We start from the raw sequence: 19,397 nt of genomic DNA, 5'->3' as shown, positions 1-19,397 counted from the left end.
AATTTTAACTAAAAACTACTGATTACTACATAGCAGTTCAGCACACTTTTAAGTTTGCCCATACTTCTAAGGAAAAAAATTTAAAAAACAGATTCCAAGGATAAAGAAATTAAACTGAGAACAGGTGGCAAAAGCTAAATCCTTCTAGAATTTTAAAACAAAACAAGGGTACATAAACAATCATTGTTAAAAAGTCATCTATACTCCCATGTTTACTGCAGCACTATTCACAATAGCCAAGAAATGGAAACAATCTTAAGTGTCCATTAACTGATGAATCGATAGAGAATATGCTACACACACACACACACACACACACACACACACACACGAATACTATCCAGTCATTAAAAAGCACGAAATTCTGTCATTTCTTTAGCAACATGGATGGAACTGGACATCATTATGTTAAGTGAAATAGACCAGGCACAGAAAGAAAAATACTACGTGATCTCACTCATATGTGGAATCTACAAAGGTTGATCTCATAGAAGTTGAGAGTAGAACAGTAATTACTAGAAGCTGAGCAGATTTGAGGGAAGGAAAAGAGAAAAGGTTGGTTAATGGTACTAAGACACCGAAAAGAGAAATGAGTTCTGGTATTCTACTGCATAGTAGGGTGACTACAAATGACAATAATGCCTTACATACTCCAAAAAGGCTAGAAAAAAGGAGTTTCAATGTTTTCACACCACAGAGAAATGATAAATATTCGAGAAGACAGATAGCACTTACCCGAACTTGAACAATACATGATGTAAACATGTATTGAAAAAAATCACATGGGATCCCATAAATATGTACAATTTTCATGTATCAAAAATACAAAATAAGCCAGGCATGGTGGCTAAGGCTGTGCCTGTAATCCCAGCAGCTTGGATGGCCGAGGCAGGAGGAACTCCAGTTCAAAGACAGTCTCAGCAACTTAAGGAGGCACTAAGCAACTCAGTGAGCCCTCCCCCCCCACCACCAAAAAATAAAATTTTTTAAAGTGGGTGGAGCTTGGGATGTGGCTCAGTGGTTAAGCCCCCCTGGGTTAATCTCCAGTACCAAAAATATATGTGTGTGTGTGTGTGTGTGTGTGTGTGTGTGTGTGTGTGTATATATAAAATATACAAATATTATAGACCCAATACCACACTACTTTCAGTTTCATTAACTGATGGAATATATTACCAAATTGTGACCATATGGAACACAAACTATTTTCTACTAGTTTAAAGTGGTGTGAAATCTGAAACTCAGAAACTTTTTTTTTTTCTTGTGGTGCTGTCAACGATTGAACCCAGGGCCTCATGCATGATAGGCAAGTGGTTTACCACTGAGCTGTATCTCCAGCCCCCCAAACTCAAGTCTAAGAAAGCTAATGATCAATATTCAGTCTTAAGACAACAAACAGACCACTTAAGATAGCATGAGTGAAGACAACATTCCATGAAATACCCGGGCCAATATTTAGTTTCTTTCTCTTCAAACACTGGTATAACATGTAAGAGAAAGTCTGTGTGTGCAACACAAATATGTTATGTATATGTAAATATATTTAAAAGTGTTATTAAGCTTTTATTCCAGTTAACCTGTGGGTGAGAAAGCAGCTAAAAACTAGGGTGCTAAAATTTTTCTTTGAAAGCCTAAAGCACATGATTTTAAATATATTGAACTAACCTTAAAACAGTGAGTCTCATTTTGATTTCCTACCGGAAAGTTGGCTGTACCACTATTATGTAATTCTATCCAAGACTAACGCAAGAGTTACATACTCACCAAGAGTTAGTAAAAGGTTTGGGGGGGGGGGGGGCGGCGGCACACACTTGTTTTAGTTTTAGTTCCTTAATAACCTTATCAAATTAAATCCAGCATATTCTTAAACAAATACCAACAACAAAACCTCTTTTCCAAACTAGAAGTAGTGATATTCTGTATGTTCCATAAAACTTAAGATAATGTTCTTCTTAGCTAACTTTTGAACATTATGTGACTTTCCTATTTTAAAAATGTAATCAAAATGCCAATTTTTCAAAAAATGGTCTATTTTAACTAAGGCCTGCAAAACTTTGATTATTTTAGGTTTTTAATTTTTCTTAATGTTTAATTCATTTTAAGGCCATTTACTTGCTCTTTGAGAGACTATTTTCCCTGAAGGCTAATCAGGGAAAATAGTTCCCCTCAGTGCCAACACTGAACCTCCAGAACCTCCTGGCTTCAGCAAGGGAACAATCCTACAGTACAATTTCATTTACCACTTGGTTAGGTACATACTGAAATTCTGATTCATGAACATCATTTGTCAGTTTATGAATATCAATTAAAAAGAAAACTACCACTAGTTAGTTACTACCAACAACCAAATCACTTCCAATTTAAGTACAAAGAGTTCAGTAGCTAATAATTTTGAAGAAAACTGTCCAAAAATCACCTGAACCAGGTTTGAAATTACACACAAACTGCAAAATGGAGATGCAGAATAAACATCTAAAAAATACACAACTGGAGTAAATTAAGTTTGGCTGAAATATTTTGATTCAGTGCTCATGTTATTAACAAATCACATCTTGAAAAAGCTTACTATAGTAGCAGAATCCTTAATATTAAATGCTAGCATTTCAATTTTGTCATTGTTTTCTCAAAAACACTTTAATATATGATCATACATAATAGTAATTCTAGAAGGAGACTTGAAAATTTGAATGGAATACCAGAAGAACTCTGATATATGTGAAAGGAAATGATGAGACTCAAAATTTTAAAATATGCCAAGAAACTAGTAAACGCATCAAAGAATCATTAAAACATATTTACCAATTATGTTGCACAAGACTTCTAACTGGCTTGAAACATCTTTCAAGCAACATATAGCAAACTGTTTTCTCAAAAGACTATCTGTAACAGTGACTACAGTAAAACCTATAAACTATTTTTCAGATTAACATCTTCACTGGTTAAATATTTGGATCAAAACAATGAAACAGTTTTTAAGGAAAGAATGTATAATTTTAAAAATGCCTTTAATTCTCTTAACCAACGGGGATGTGACAACCAACGCAAGTGAAATTAACCTTAATCCGGCAACTAAAACAGGCAAAATGTCTCCTAACAATTCTCCTCCTTAAAACAACAACCATACACAAAAAATACGGTATTGACCTCCACCCCACTGCAAGCAGCTAATTAATAAAGAGAATAGTTGTGTTTAGAGATCCAGGTGCAGCACCTCTATTTCACAAACCTCCCAAAATAATCATATCATGCAAGTAAAGCTGAACATTATTTTTGCTAAAGCAGGAATCCAACCCCGGGGAGCCTCAGCCCTTAGACAATGGTGGTTACCAGACAGTGCTGCACAGTTGGGTCCAAATGACACATTTCACTAGGCCTTGGTCACAACACACACGCGAGCGCCCGCGCGCGCCCGCCCGCGCACACACACACACACACACACACACACTCCCAAGAGGCCGGTTCTAAGGAAGGGGTGTTCAAACCCCACTAGGAGATGGAGGGGAGCACCGCGGCGTGGAAGGGTAGCGAGGGGACAAAAATCGAGGGGGTGCCGACAGAGCGGAAGGGTAACTGCACAGCACATGAGGGAGGGGGTGGAAATGGCCGATGGATTCTATATTTATTTATCTAAAGGACTCGATTTAACGGGTCTTTCCCAGAGGTTCTATAACTAAAGACAAACTACGCAGCAAACATCGTGGGGTTGGAAGAGGAGTCGCTGCTCCCCCTACCCCGTGACCGGGGATGGGGGTGGGGGTGGGCCGGGAGAAACAAGTTCCCTGGCCAACACCACGGACCACTCGGATCCCCTCTCCCCCTCCTCCACAGGAAGGGGGAGGCGAAGAGAGAGAAAAGGGGAAAACAAGTTCCCCAGCCAACCCCACCGCCCCATCACTCCCAGCCATTCCCCCCACCTACCAACAGAAGGGGGGAGATCGGACCGTGGAAGGCGGCAGAAAAGGGGGAAATTCCACCCTTAGCCTTTCCTCCAGCCACCTACAGACTCCCACGGGGTCCGCAGGCGAGGCGAGAAGCCCCAGGGAGGGGTGGGGGTGGAGGGTGCCGAGTCCCCGAAACCAAACAAAGCGCGGCCTGAGCAAGAGCCCAGGAGAGACAGAAAGCCGCGGCTTTTCCTGACGGCCCGGCCGGGCCCGGGCTGACACTGCGGCACCACGGGACCCGCCTCCGCTCGGCCTCCGTCTCCCACCCCCGGAGCGCACAGGCCGCCCCCACCCGCCCGAGCTTCCCGTCCGCCGTGCCCGGCCGGCCAGGCGCCCGAACCTGCGGGCGGCGGGGAGGGAGAGCGGCCTTACCCCGCTCGCCGGCGTTGTTCCGCTCCTGAGGCAGCGGCGGAGGCGGCGGTGGTGGCGGCGGAGGCTGCTGCTGCGGCGGCGGCGGAGGCTGCTGCTGCGGCGGCGGCTGCTGCTGCTGGGGCGGCTGCGGCGGCGGCTGCTGCGGTGGCTGCTGTTGCTGTTGCTGCACCGGGCGCGGCCGCGACACTCGCCTGGGTCTCCGGTTGGCGGCTCGGACGGAGTTCATTTGCCGGGCTGAGGTGGCGGCGTTGGCGGAGGGACACACACACTCACGCGCACACGCACAGCGAGCTCCGGGGCAGGAGAAGGGGGTGGGGAGGGGGAGGAAAGAGAGGGGCGAGGGGAAGGGGAGATGGTGTGGGCGGAGGGGGCGAGCGGGACCCCGAGTCCAGAGAAAGGCCGGGGAGACAGACTGAGCCCGAGCGAGGACGGCCGGGCGGGCCTGGCGCACGGGGAAGGCCGAGGCCGCCGGGCGGGGCGGCCGCGAGGGACAGAGACAGAAAGACGGGCAGAGGGAGAGAAAGAAAGAAAGGGCGTCCGCCCGCTTGGGGATCCCGAGACGAAGCGCGGCGGCGGCGGCCGAGGAGACAGACCCGGGTCCCGCCGACTCCCGAGCGGCGTCTCCGGCGGCGGGGGGAGTGGGCGGGCGGGTGAGGAAGGGAGAAGGAGAAGAAGAGAGGGAGAACAGGGAGGGAGGGAGCGGGGGGCGCCCGGCTCTTTTTTTTCCCCTCTTCCTCCCCCCCACACCCCCTGAAAGAGATTTCTGCGAGGAATTTTTTTTTTCTTTCTTCGGCCTCTTCTCTCTCCTCCCCCCTTCTCTCCTCGGCGAAGGGGAAATGAGTGTAAAGGGAGGAGATTGGGGGAAAAAGAGGCGTCGTCGTTCCTCCTCCTTAAAGGAACCTTTCCTCCTCCTCCTCCTCAGCCCCGTTGCTGCTGCTTCTGCTGCTGCTCCGTGGCAGGAGGAGCCATTGACACCGCCGGAGCCTTCACTCTCGCCCAGTCGGTCCCTCCCCGCCGCGGGGCTGGCCAGGGGCGCGGGGGAGGGCCTCGGGGCGGGGGGGAGGGGTGAATGGGCGGGCAATGCTGGAGGCGGGGATTCCGGCCAGACGACCAATGGGAAGCGGCCATACAACCTTCGGGCCAATGGAACCTCTGCTCTTATCGCGAAGTCCCTTCCTTCAACGCCCTGTTTCCTCTCTTGGGTTTCCTCCCTCCCCCGCCGAGGAGGGGAAAAGAGGGAAGGGGGAGTGTGTCGGGGCGGGTGATAATAGGGAGGTATCAGGGCATATAATAGAGCTGGGGGTAGGCGAAGGGAGCGCCAGTGCTTAGCGAGTGTTTGAGGAGAGGAGGTACTCGGAGGAAAGGGCGGGGGCTGCTGATGTAATGGGGAGAAGTGATTAATCCTTCATTTCGCCGTTTCACCCCCCCAACCCCCGATTTTTTAAGCGGAAAAAAGTGGAGCGAGGGAGCCAATCTTTGATAACTCCGGTGTTCTGGGGTGGTAGTTTTAAAATATGAGCTGTAGGGAGCGCTAGAGGTTCTGTGCCCTTTAGCCCAGCTGAGGGTACTTGCAAATCTTTGAGATCTACTTAGCCGAGCTTTGAGGTTGGTAACCGAAGTTTGGAGTTGACTCTTAATCATAGTCATCTAAGCTTTCAGAAGGTTTTGACCTTTGGTCAGTTTGCTTTGGTTTTTGAAAAAATGGTCTATATGTACTATTCGAGAAGATAATATATGAGAGAAGAAATAAAGTAAATGTGTTGAGACAGATTTTTTATGTGATTTGCTTTTTTCCTTTTTTGTTATATATGAGAGAAAACAGGAGAAAAATTTAAAGGGTATTTTTATTTGGGGTAGGATTCTTTCAGAATTATTTCAGTAACACTTAGATTCCACACCCACAAACTCAGAAGAAAAGAAAAACCCCAAGAGGCTTTATCTTTAGTATTTGTATCTGGTCCCCTCAGCATAATCTCTCCCCAAGGAAGACAGGTTTTGATTCCTTAGCTGCTGTTCTCAATTCTCTTTGCTCTCTTTTGTTTATCTTTTTTTTTTTTTTCTAAAGATGTGGTAAAACTATGAGCTTACTTCGCGATTCTCTGGTTTTCAGCTCTATTGGTGATTTTTTCTCTCATTTGAGTTTCATCAATTGCTGCCTGGGTTTGAGACAGATAATTGTTAAAAGCATGATAGAAGGAGAGGCACAAGAGATGTAAGCCAGTATCATATAGTGTGTTTGAGTCCCAGATTTGATATGTGACTCTAGGCAAATTACTTCCATCATTCTAGACATTAGGGTTCCACTTCATTTTAAGTAAGAACTTATTTTGTACTATATAATGGTGTTTCTAACTTTTTAAAGTTCTGTGTTTTGTTTTTATTATTTTTATTTATATATGACAGTGGAATGCATTACAATTCATATTACACATATAGAGCACAAATTTTTCATATCTCTGGTTGTATACAAAGTACATTCACACCAATTTGTGTCCTCATACATGTACTTTGGATAATGATGTCCATCACATTCCATCCTTGTTTCTAACCTCATGCCCCCTCCTTTCCTGTCTTACCCTCTGCCCTGTCTAGACTTCCTCTAGTCCTCCCATGTTCCCCTCCCTATGCCACTATGAATCCTCATACGCTGCTGGTGGGACTGCAAATTGGTGCAGCCAATATGGAAAGCAGTTTGGAGATTCCTTGGAAAATTGGGACTGGAACCACCATTTGACCCAGCTATCCCTGTCCTCTGTCTATACCCAAAGGACTTAAAAAAAGAATACTACAGGAACACAGCCACATCAATGTTTATAGCAGCACAATTCACAATAGCTAAACTGTGGAATCAACTTAGATGCCCTTCAGTAGATGAATAGATTTTTTAAAAAGTGACATATATACACAATGGAATATTACTCAGCAATAAAAGAAAATAAAATTATGGCATTTGCAGGTAAATGGATGGAGTTAGAGAAGATAATGCTAAGTGAAGTTAGCCAATTCCAAAAAAAACAAATTCCAAATATTTTCTCTGATATAAAGTTCTGTGTTTTTGAGATGATCTGTACTTGGTCCAGAAAATGGAGAAACTTAATCCAGGTTTCCTTTTCAAAAACATACTTGAAAAGGACACCTATTTAAAAAAAAAAAAAGAAAAAACAGCTTGAAGAGCTTCAAACGTTTATGGTTGTTTGGCTAGGTGCAAATAAACACAGTTTTACATTTGTTTCAAATAAATATAAAAATACAGGGGGAATAAAAATACAGGAAAGTCACATGATACTAGTTACAATGTGTGTCCGTATTTTTGATTTTTCTAAAATTTTACTTTTATATTCAAATACTTATTTGTTCCTTCCATGAATGAATAATATGTGAGGTGCTATGGGAAATATTGATAAAATAAATGGCATAGGGAGTTTGTATTCTGATTCAAATGTACAAAGAAAATGTAACTTGTTTGTTTTCTGTATTTTTTAACCTCAAGTCCATACAAGTCTCCTTCTTGTATGTCAGGAATTTCTTATCCAATTTGTTTTATATAAATATCATCTTTCAGATTTTATTTCTTCTCTCCTTATTCCAAAATATGTATGGGGGAAGAGAGTTGTTGTATAAGGTATAGAGGGTGTCTTTTGTATATATCCTAATTTCTAAACCTACTATGACAGTTCTCTGGCCAATGGCAGTAAATGTGACTTCTTGTAATATGACATTTCTTTTTCTATTTTGACAGTTTTCTGAAGATGAAAGTAAAGTGTCTTCAAAAAGGGAGTAACTTTTTTAAAATTTACATAGCGACTAGTGGGCTGGGAATTGCCCAGAGGCTTACATGGCACGAGGGAAGAGAATCTAAGCCTTAAATGCCATGTTGTCCTAGGATGTAGTAGCTGATATGGTCTAAGAGTAGGGCTGCAAGCCTCAGAAGTAAAAAGGCTGGGTGTGGTGGCACACACCTGTAATCCCAGCAACTTGGGACACTGAGGCAGAAGGATCCTAAGTTTGAAGCCAGCTCGAACAATTTAGCTGTCTCAAAATAAAAAAATAAAGAACCTGGAGATGTAGCTCAGTGGTAGAGGGCTTGCTTACCTAGCATGTATGAGGCCCTAGGTTCAATCCATATACCTTTAAAAAAAAAAAAAAGGTAAAACTGGTTATTTCTGTCCTTCGGAAGTGTCATAGTTTTTTTGTTGAAGTCCATACTGAGGCATTTCCCCCCTCCACACACTACAACATATTTACTGACCCCAGGTTTCCATAAGGCCATTGATCCTCTGGATGCCACTTTATCTTCTCACTGAGACCCATGGGCACTTCTGGATTTTCCAGATACTTCATTTAGGAATTGATGAACCAAGGGCCTTGCTTTGAGCTTGTTGGACCATCTCACTTCTCCATTGTTGCATTGATTTCCTTGTGTCATATTAAGTATGGTGTCAAACTGAAAAAAAGAGCTCCTAGAGGTCTTGACCTTTCAGAGGAATTCCCAGAAAAGCAAACCATTATCCACAGCTCTTGACTTTCCTCATTATTTATGTTAATATGTCAACTACATATATTCAATTTTAGATTCCACCCAGAGAGGGGAAGAAAGCACACTAGGTCTTGCTTTTTCCTTGTCCTCTTCTTTCCATCATCCTCTAGGGTTACAAAGGGCAAATTTTTCCCCTTATATGTCAGAAACTTTCCTATGTGTACTATATGTACTATGTCCTTTTCCAGATTTGTTCTGCTTCCTTTCTTGGAACCATGAGGGCTGATGAAGTACAAGAGAGAAACTAACAACAATGGATCTATGGGGAGATACTTAAGAAAATATTATGCTATTCCCATATTGCCACTTTCTACATATTTTTTGTTTATTTCACAGGATTAAATGTTAGAGTCTTGTTTGTGCAAACGTGTTCAAAGCCATCTTAAAATTGTGGAACTTCCGGCTGGGGTTGTGGCTCAGTAGAACACTGGGCTAGCACGTGTGAGGCACTGGGTTCAATCCTCAGCACCGCATACAAATAAATAAATAAAATAAAGATATTGTGTCCATGTATAAAAGAATATTCAAAAAAATTGTGGAACTTGGGAGTTTTTAGAATGGGCCTTGGAGATCATGTAATCTCATTTCTGTATTTGACAAGAAAACTAAAGTCCAAAGAAGGGAGATGGCAAAACCAAATTCCATTATACTACTTAGTAGCAAAACTATTCTCTGTCAATCCAGTGTTTTTTCCATTCACGGGTATTATAGATGCCTAATTCTGGTGAAAACCCAAAATACTACAGCCAGTTTGATCTATTACCAGGTCTTATTAGCAAGTAATCCTGTCAATTAGCTATCATGGAAGTTATATATATAAGAGAAAACAGAAGAAAAATTTAAAGGGTATTTTTATTTGGGGTAGGAGTCTTCCAGAATTATTTCAGTAACTCTTAGCATAATTTCAGAGGCCTGAATTCCCTCAGGGTTTGCTCTCTCTTCAAGAACATTTGTGTTTGTTTTCCTGAACTAATTACTGGTACTTAACAGGTTAGTGTACTTAAAATTATTTGTTTGTAAAACCTATCACAATAGGAGTGTAGAAAATAAGCTCTTTAATCATTTTAATACCTGGCAGGTGATATTTACTATGATTTTTAAATTATATTTTTTGCCATTTCAAAGATTCATCTTCCCTTTCCTCTGTCATTCCATCATCTAGTTCCAAGCCATCAGCACTCAGTCAGTTACATAAGACACCTCGAAGCTGCTCACTCCTTTTATGTCATTTAAGAAATTAGTTTGATCCGAATATGGTTCCCTACAGGAATAACCAGCTCTGTTTAAAATATCCTCGTTAGAGTATGAATGACTTATCTCACTAAGCTGTAAAAAGTCATTCTTTAGTACATGCTCAGATAATATTTTATCAGCTAGGTAGTGAAAATTAACTTGGAACTAAGGATTTAAATTTAATGTATGTGTGGGAAAACCTGGTAAGCACACAATTCAGTGATACTCATAATAGGGGTTATCTTTAAAGAATTATGGAATCTATCTTTAATACTCTTCCCTAGGGAATAATGCAGACACAGTACTATTAAAAGAAATTAATTATGTTCAAAATTTAGGATGGGCTGTGATATATGGATATAAATTTTTATTTTTGCTTTTTAAAAGAAGAACCAATTTTAAGTGTTGAGAGAGACGAGGCCAAAACAATAAAAGTATGTCCAATTATTGAAATCCTGGTAGGTGACAGAAATGTGTGCAGATGTGAGTGGGAGACAAAGAGAGAGTTCTGCCACTTACTGGCTATCTAACCTTGGGCAAATTCCTCAACCTCTGTGCTTATTTCTGTGTCTGTAAAATGGGATGATAACAGTCCTCATTTTGTGGGATTGTCATGATAGTTAAGTAATGAATACCTATAAAATGCTTAAAATAGTGCATGGTGCATAGTAAAGACTCAGTAAACTGTTATCCTTTTTTTAAATTTCTGATGCTGGTATTTCAGGGATGAATTTCAAGATTACATGGATATTGTAATAGGGAAGCAGGTATACTCTTATAAGGAAATATGCCTAGAAAATGAATAAGATTATACAATTTTTAACAAGGTACAGGAAAAAACACCACCAAAGGAAAGAGGCAGGACAACAATGGGTACAGATGAGACTGATGGGAGAAGACCTGTACAGAATTCTCTACTCAAGCAATAATGGAATTTTGTAATAGATCCAGAATACCCTAATGTTTTTTCACTATCAGAACCTCTCAAGAAAGAGTCAATGGAATAGGTCAAGAAATAAATGCATAGGTTTAGAGCGGGGGGAAGCCATCAGTTGAAGGTTTGTGTTAGAGAAAGAATTGCATCCACTTAAGTAGCAGGTTGAAATTTAAACATTCATCTGGGCCTCCTTGAAAGTAGTAAATGATCGAAACACATGGAATAGGAATAGACAAAGAAATGGCACAAAGTAATACACACAGTAGCATAAGTTACTCAAAGGCTAGAGAATCCAAAAGTTAAAGGAAGAAGACATGTCAGAGCATGTCTCTTCTCTCGAGATTACGGCCTGTGGAAACATCAATAGCAACTTCAGATTAGGGAATCTGTTGAGAGTGATTATCCAGCCAATACACATTTTAGAAAAGAGGGTCTTGGAAGCAGGATTAATAGACCTAAGGAGTTCTAAACAGGAAACAATGGTAGCAGATGTGTCATAAGGTTTTAAAAGTTTTGGGTTCCTGCTGTGGATGAAGAAATCCTTGGAAGACATCCACCGTCTGGAAGTGTGGACTGCTGGGTTGCCTAGTGTAAATGTGGGATGTTATGTTCACACATGGGAGAGGAAGATGTGTCATTAGATAGAAACCATAATAGGATCAATCCAGCATTGTGCTTCCAGACCAGAAACACAAGGCTCAAAACAGAAATAGAAATATTCAAATTATGGGGAAAGAAAATGAAGAGAAAAAAGGAACACTTGGGAATGATCTAGACATCATTGTAGACGCTACCACTTAAAACCTCCTCATGTTTCTTTATAATTAATAGGGCCTTATACTTATTCATGAATTTCTCTTGGATGGATGAAACTTGCATGTGTTGCTTTGGGTGGTGTAAGCTGGATAAAGAAATGTAGTTTCCTAGAAAAAAAAATGAAGTTGGTGAGGGGATGACAATGATGTTGTATGGAAGTCAACTATATCCTTACTAAGGTGTACATTGCAGATATCTCTTGGGGAAATCTATTCCAATTTAATTTAAATTCACTAACAGTAGTTGGAGAATGATGTTTAGGGGTTTTGATACTAGAGATTGAACCCAGGGGCACTTTACCATTGAGTTACATCTGTAGTCCTTTTTATTTTGACATAGGGTCTCACTAAGATCCTGAAGCTGGCCTTGAACTTGCCATCCCCCTGCCTTAGTCTCCCTAGTAGCTGGGATTATATGCATGTGCCACTGTACCTGGTAGAAAACTGATATGTTCTAATAGGCATCCTGGCAAGGCAGAAATTAAGAAGATGTTCTCTCTCCATCTTTTATTCCCTGTGGGTTATTCTCTTTCCCCCAGCTATTTGATAGGCAACAGGAACAAATTTCTATATACTAGGTTCTAGAGCAGCAGTTTGCTTGCAAAATGCTATCACTGCAGGAACTATGTCTGCTTCCACATCAATGAGATACAAGAGATTTGGGTGGATCACTTCAATTTTAAAGGTACTGAAAGGTACCTGTAGTAATAGAAGATGTAGTAGCCATGGAAGAACCTAGAAACCCCAGTTATTTGGAGAGAGAATCTTGTGACAGAGACTGCAAAAAAAATCAAGAAAAAAAGGGAGAGGAATATCAAGCTTTAAGGTCTTTGGAGTTCAGTTTACAATAGGAAGAGGAGTTCATTTTTGGACTTGAATTATCCTGGGAATTTAATAATGGAAAGGTCTCCACATTAATTGTTGTTTTTTTTGCCACTTTTTGTTGTTGTTGTTGTTTGACTTTTAAAAGTCATCCTTTGACCAATTTGGACAATATTAGCACAATTTCAAGTACAAAATAGAGTGTGAATATTTGATCTAGGGTGCAGTATGGCCTTGAAGTTAAATTGATTCATGACCTATTCTGCAGAAAATCTTGGGAGGAACAACTTAACTATGCAAGAAGGAAGCTACAGCAATAATCAATGGTAAAAACTAAGGTTGTTGCCAATCTCTCCTAGTTGGACAGTTCTAGCTGAACAGGGATTTGTTTTTTAAGCCTAGCTGTTAGAGAATATAATAATAGGGCTTGTAGGGGTAAGGAGTAGTTCAGCATCTCTCCCTGCACTTTCTCCAGAACTCCTCTAAACTGCCTCCAATCCCATCTTATAGGATCTTATTATATAGAAAAAGTGACTAGGGGGTTGGGGTTGTAGCTCAGTGATAGAGCACTTGCCTAGCCTGCAGGAGACACTGTGTTCGATCCCCAGCACCACATAAACAAACTAAATAAAATAAAGGTATTGTGTTAAAAAAGTGACTAGACAGAGACAATAAAGACACTTCAATAGAAGGAGAGATCATGACACCGAAAAGCACTCACTTTAATTTCCTATAGGCCCTAATACCTGCTTTTTAAATTTCCTACCATTACGAGCAGCAGGCTGATTTGTATATTTTTCTCCAAGTAGTAAAAAAACCAAGAGACAAGAGAGTGTTGAGAGGAAGTGGGTGGGTTAGCTTTCTTGAGGAACCCCTGTTCTCCTTTTTCCTCTACTTCCAACTCCATGGTTCTGGCAAGCCAGTCTCATCCTGACACCTGGTGGTGTGGGTGAACTTGCAGTTGGCTATTGATATCTCTCCACCTAAGACTTTTTCTTATCCTAGGTGTCATGCCTTTTTTCTCTGACACACGTGAGGGATTCTCAAGATTTAGTTTTGGAGTTGGAAAAGAAAGAAATAGTGTGCCCGCGGGTTCGATCCAATACTACAAAAAGAAGAAATTAGGGCATTTGCTTGTTTATTATTAAAACTGTAGTGGGGTCCCAACAACTTGGGAGCCTGAAGAGGAGGATTGCAATTGAACTTGCAATTTAGCCAGCCTCAGCAATTTAGCAAGGCCCTAAGCAATTTAGTGAGACTGTCCCTAAAAAAATTTAAAAAAAAATTTAAAAAGGGCTAGGGATGCAATGCTTAGTGGTTAATCATCTCTGGGTTCAATCTCCATTTAAAAAATTTTTTTTTGAGGTTAAAATGGTACTGGGGTACTTGAGGTAGATACAGATGTACACACTCTGTCAGGGGAATCAGTTGGATTAAAGGTCGGGGTAGGATTCATGTTTGGAATTCTACCCTAAATTTCTAACGTTGTTTTTGAGGACTGATGGTTATATTCTATGCTCTAAAACCATGTACATGTCTTATAAGAGGTTGTCTATCTCAGAAATTCCCAAAAGAAAAATGAAAGAACAAGAACTTTTGGAAAAGTTAGAACTGTTTTTATGACATTAGAAAAACTAGAAAAAAAATAAAAGAACTTGTAAATGTATTTTGAGCATGATTTTTGTAGCTATAATTTACCTCTTTGCTTAGTGAATGAGTAACTATTGCTATTCAAGTTATAAGTGATGGAAAAAAAGTAAAATGAAAGACAATTCCAAAGAAGTGAAAATACTGTTATAGTAATGCATGTAATAAATTCTTTATTTTGGCCATAATGAGCTATACATTTTATATTAATAGAAAATGATTTTCTCTCTGTCCTCAGATATTTAAAGAATAGAATTGGTTTGAAGGAGTGCCAGATTACTCCTTTTTCCCAAGGCTCTCTTGTGACATGAGCCAATCCTTACTTAGCATCTCTTTCACCCTATAATCTGTCTACTATTTTCCTACTTTATGCTGCCTACTACATAGTGTGGCACAGCCCTCATCTTCCATGACTCCTGAAAAGATAGGCTATTGCAAGGACTGGTAGGAGTGGAGAAGAAGACAAAGGCAAAAACTGAAAAGAAAAGAAGATAAAAGAATTCAGTCTTCTATGTTTCAATTTCTTAAAAAAAATCCATTTCTACACAATGGACTATGCCATATGATCAGAATTCGCTCCCCAAATGCTGTTCCAGGGGAAGAAGAGTGATAAGCCTCATATATGTGTCAACTACATCAAATGACATTGACTTTTTGGTGCTCCTACCTCTGTCCCTTATTTCTATTCAGTGGGCAGTGAGTAAATCATTAAGGTCAGCCAGCACATTTATATATATAAAATGGTTTGGAGAAAATGTTATTAGTTTTGATCAGTACACAATTGGAGAAGAGGCCTTGGTGTGGAGTTCCAGGTTTTGACGTGCAAAAACATCAAGGAGTCTTCCCCACCCAATCCATCCTCATGACTTCCCCTCCCACATTGCAAGATAGTCTCTGACGCTGTAGAGCTTTCGGAAATTGAAAATTAGGGAACTGATCTTTTTATATAAGTAAAACCCTTCAAGCTACTACTTACTTAGTATCACAAATGAAAGGAGTCAGACTTTTGAAAACAAACAGATCAACAGATTAAACACCTTCTAGCTTTTTAATAGCTTAGTTAAAACCCTTAGTTAAAAAGTAAACAAGAGATACTCATCAAAGGTGGAGAGCTTTTAGCACAGATGCTTGTGATTTGGGGGGTGTGGGGGACACTACCAGGAACCCATCTTGTCCTAACAAGAAGGAACTGGAGCTCTTCAGTCATTATAGACCTCATTTAAAGGGCCAGGCCTCACCAAAGGATGCGTCTCCCTCCTGATACAGATCAACTTTCCTATATGACTTATGTTAATGAATGCTTAACATGAAATTGAGGGTATTTTGTTTGAAAATATCATTTGTTCTTAGTCTTTAGATCAGGATCCTTTAGAGAAGTAAGTGGGCATGCAAGGATTGTTCACCTATAAACCAGAGTAGGGTGAACAAGTACAACCAGATATTCTTGAAATCTCCATGGATGAACCCCCTTTTTAACTCCCCTTCATGAACCTAAATGGTTCCCCTATTTCCCTGATTCCAACCTTTAATGTCCTGCCTTTGGTGACTTGTATTCTGATTCCTGACCTTGTTTCCTATTTTTGCATCATCTTTTCCCAAGACCCTAATCTTTATGTTGTGGACCCTGAGCAGGTAAGATTTCCTACTTCCATGCTTTATAATTTAATTTAGTACTATAATGAAGTAGAAAAACATGGGTTTTGCAGTCGGCAGACTTGGGTTTAAATCGTGACTTCCATATCTAACTGGTGGTCTGACCTGGATAATACACTTCTCTGAGGAAGTTTCCTTGTTAGTAAAATGAGGATGTTAAGACCCACCTCAAAACATGGTTGTGATTGGAAATTGTGATGGTTCCACAACATTGTGAATGTATTTAATGCCATAGAATTGTATATCAAATAATGATTAAAATGGGAAATTTCATGTTATATATATTATACACAATTTTAACAAGGAAAAAAAATATGGTGGGTGAGAATTAGTCTTTGTACAACATCCATTATAATGCCTGGCACACATAGGTTGTATAGCATATGCAAGTAGTAACTGTACAGCATAGAATTTTTTTTGTTGCAAATAACAAAAAAAGCATAGCTCAAATTGGCTTATGCAATAAGAAAATGTATTGATTCATGAAATGGAAAAGTTCAGAGGTAGGTCAAATTTTGGGGTTAGTTTATATCACTAAGAATTCCTATTCTCTAAGACTTCAGTTACTAAGGACTGTCACTAAGGATTCAATTCAGTTTCTTTTCATTTTCCCACTGACTTCTGCAATGTCAGCTTTGTCCCATAGCCAGGAACCCTCAGGATCACAAGATAGCTACCAACAGCTCCAAAGAAGTACATCTTCCTTTGTCTATATCCAGAGAGAATGACTTGGTCCTAGCAGTCCAGCAAGTATCCTGATATTCGCTTGCTTAAGTCACATGCCTGTCCTGGTATCTGGAACCAAAAGCTGAACATACAAAGATAGAATATGATGGCTGGTTATAACTAACCAGAGAGTGAGGCTAGCTTCTCTGGAAGCACATGGGTTTCCAAAGGAGTAGATTCTCCAAAGGAAAATCAAGGAACCATGGAGGAGAGAAGGCAGGACTAATGCACTGAGGAGGCAACCAACAAATGTCTACTATAGTAGCTATTATCATTATTATTGCCTTTCTTTGCCCTTAGCTCTCAGCTCTTGGCTCTTCTTTGGAAATATATATATATATATATATATATATATATATATATATATATATATATATTTAATCTAACAGACCTCTTATTCAAGTATTTGTATTCTTTTTAGCAAAGGGAGACTGATAAATAAAACAAACTAAGTTTGATTTACCTGGTTGTTAGGCTTCTAGAGTACCAAGCCCCCCAAATCAACAACAACAAAACCCCAGCAAAAGCCACTGAATGAAAGGGTTCAACAAGAATAAACCCAGGGGAAGGAGAGCAGGGAGGGAGCTAGAAAGACTTGCCAAACCCAGAGAGATGAGGTTAGTTATTGGCCTCTTTTTTAATGGAGCCAGGTTAAAAAGCTGACCTGAGTTAAGATGAAGGAAGCAATCAACAAGGGAAGGGGCAATTCCCAAAGCAGAGCTGACAAAAGAAATATTGATATCTAATTTTGATTGCTCTGCCCACCAATTTGTAGCTTCTACCTGCCCATCTGTGTTAGTTGGATTCTTGTCACTGTGACCAAAATACCTGACTTAGAGGAGAAAAAGCTTATTTTGGCTCATGGTTTCAAAGGTTCTTACTCTGGGGACTGAGGACAGGCAGAATATCATGGCAAAAGGACATGGTGGATGTGGGGCTAGCATTGTGGCTCAGTGGTAGAGCGCATGCCTAGCCTGTGTGAGGCACTGGGTTTGATTCTCAGCACTGCATATAAATAAATAAAATAAAGGTCAATTGACAACTAAAAAATTATTTTTTAAAAAAGGGACATTGGGGAGGAAAGCTTCTCAGCTCATGGCAGCCAAGAAGTAGAAAAAGCACGAGAGAGGCACCAGGGAAATATAAATCCCAAAGGCATGCTCTCAGTGACCGACTTCCTCCAGCAACACCCTATGTGTCAATAGCTACTACCCTGTTAGTTCATTCAAATTATTGATTTATTAAATGGATTTATCCACTGTTTAAGTTAAGGCTATCTTAATACGATAATTTCATCCCCAAACATTCCTGCATTAACACAGGAGCTTTTGAGGAACACCTCATATAAAAAATTATAACATTCCACCCAACCCCTAGAAGCTCATGTCCATCTCACAATGCAAAATGCATTTAGTCCATTTCCAGGACAAAATAGTTTAACAGTTGTCTAAATCCAAAGTCTTCTCTATGACTTAAGACAAATGCTTGGCTGTGAGCCTCTGTAAAACTCAAAAGAAAGTTACACACAGCCAACACATAGTAAACATTCCATTCCAAAGGGGAGAATAGGAACATAAAAAGAAGTGACCAAAGTAAGGCCAAAACCCAGAAGGGCAAACAAGTCCTGTAGCTCTAAGTCCAGCATCTGGGGCATATAGTGAGGAGATGTGATCTTCAAAGGCTTGTGCAGCCCCACCTCTTTGGCCTTGTTGGTTGCAGCCCATGTGGCCTATCTTTTAGGCTGGCTCTGTCCACAGCCAGCAGCTTTCCTTGGCAGACATTCCATATTAGTGGCATCTCTTAATCCTGGGGGGTCTCCACTGCAGCTTCAGCTTCCTTCTCACTTCATGTAATGACCTCTCAGAGGCTACCCACAGGGATCCTGACCCTTCTGCACTTGCCTGAACTCCCAGGCCTTCCTTTCATATCTCAACAAAAGCCTCCGTGACCATTTAATGCCATCATCCTGCATTCCTGCAGAACCTACACCATATGAATGATGCTAAGATCTGCCACTAGCTCAAGTGGTAACTCTTGAGCCATGGCTGCAGTGGCCTCTGAGTGCTTGGGCATCCAAGCATGGTGAAACAAATCCCGAGGAAGCACATGTTTAGGCACCCCTGTGCAAGCAGGGTGCCCCAAGGTTTCTTCTCAAATAAGTTTTCAGTTTTACACCCTTGAACCTACCATGTGTGTGGTCTTGCTGAGGGAATTTTTTTCTATTGTCTCTGTGCAAAGTACTTAGCTTCTCTTTAGAGGTGGTAATCTTTTTAACAGTCATATTTTCCTTGCCCCGAATTTTACATGCGTTTCTTCTCTAGACAAACTGCAAGTTTTTCAGATATTTTCTGTCTGATTTTTGCTCCCAATTCTCACAATTAACCTGGTTAAAAGCTGCCAGTGATATCCATGCCACCACTTGAATGCTGTGCTGTCTTGAAATTTCCTTCACCAGATTAATTAACCCATCACCTTTTAATTTGGCCTCATATGAAGTTTCAGGACATGGGCAAGATGTAGACAAGTTCTTCACCATATGCAGCATGGATGACCTCTAGTCCAATTCCCAAAAATGTCCCTATTCCCTTTTGAAACCTTGTTAAGCACAATCTTTACTTTCCACATTCCTGTTGGTGTTCTGTGTTAGTTTGTAAACAAGTCAAGATGGTGCTGGGCATTTTGCAGAGGGAGTGGTTTGTGAAGTAACACCAGTG

At 40.7% G+C, this 19,397-nt stretch overlaps 1 protein-coding gene across 3 annotated transcripts in view; it reads right to left on the bottom strand.

Moving 5' to 3' along the window:
- FBXO11 (F-box protein 11) overlaps window positions 1–4,539 on the bottom strand; it is a gene marked incomplete at its 5' end in the record, with an annotated part of 88,872 nt that extends 84,333 nt beyond the window's left edge. For 2 of the 3 annotated variants that reach the window (XM_081264063.1, XM_081264064.1), the window contains one exon: window positions 4,314–4,539. In XM_081264063.1, coding sequence (XP_081120189.1) covers window positions 4,314–4,539 — 226 coding nt within the window. Of the gene's footprint in view, window positions 1–3,918; window positions 4,222–4,313 lie in introns of those variants that run through there. The other variant, XM_081264065.1, reaches the window with a different exon arrangement.
- Between the last annotated feature and the right edge of the window lie 14,858 nt (window positions 4,540–19,397).

This window comes from Spermophilus citellus (genome assembly GCF_964194105.1).
Source record: "Spermophilus citellus genome assembly, chromosome: 13".
Taxonomy (NCBI): Eukaryota; Metazoa; Chordata; class Mammalia; order Rodentia; family Sciuridae; genus Spermophilus; species Spermophilus citellus.
The sequence above is the reverse complement of the archived record's forward strand: the minus strand, read 5'-3'. Positions and strand labels throughout refer to the sequence as shown.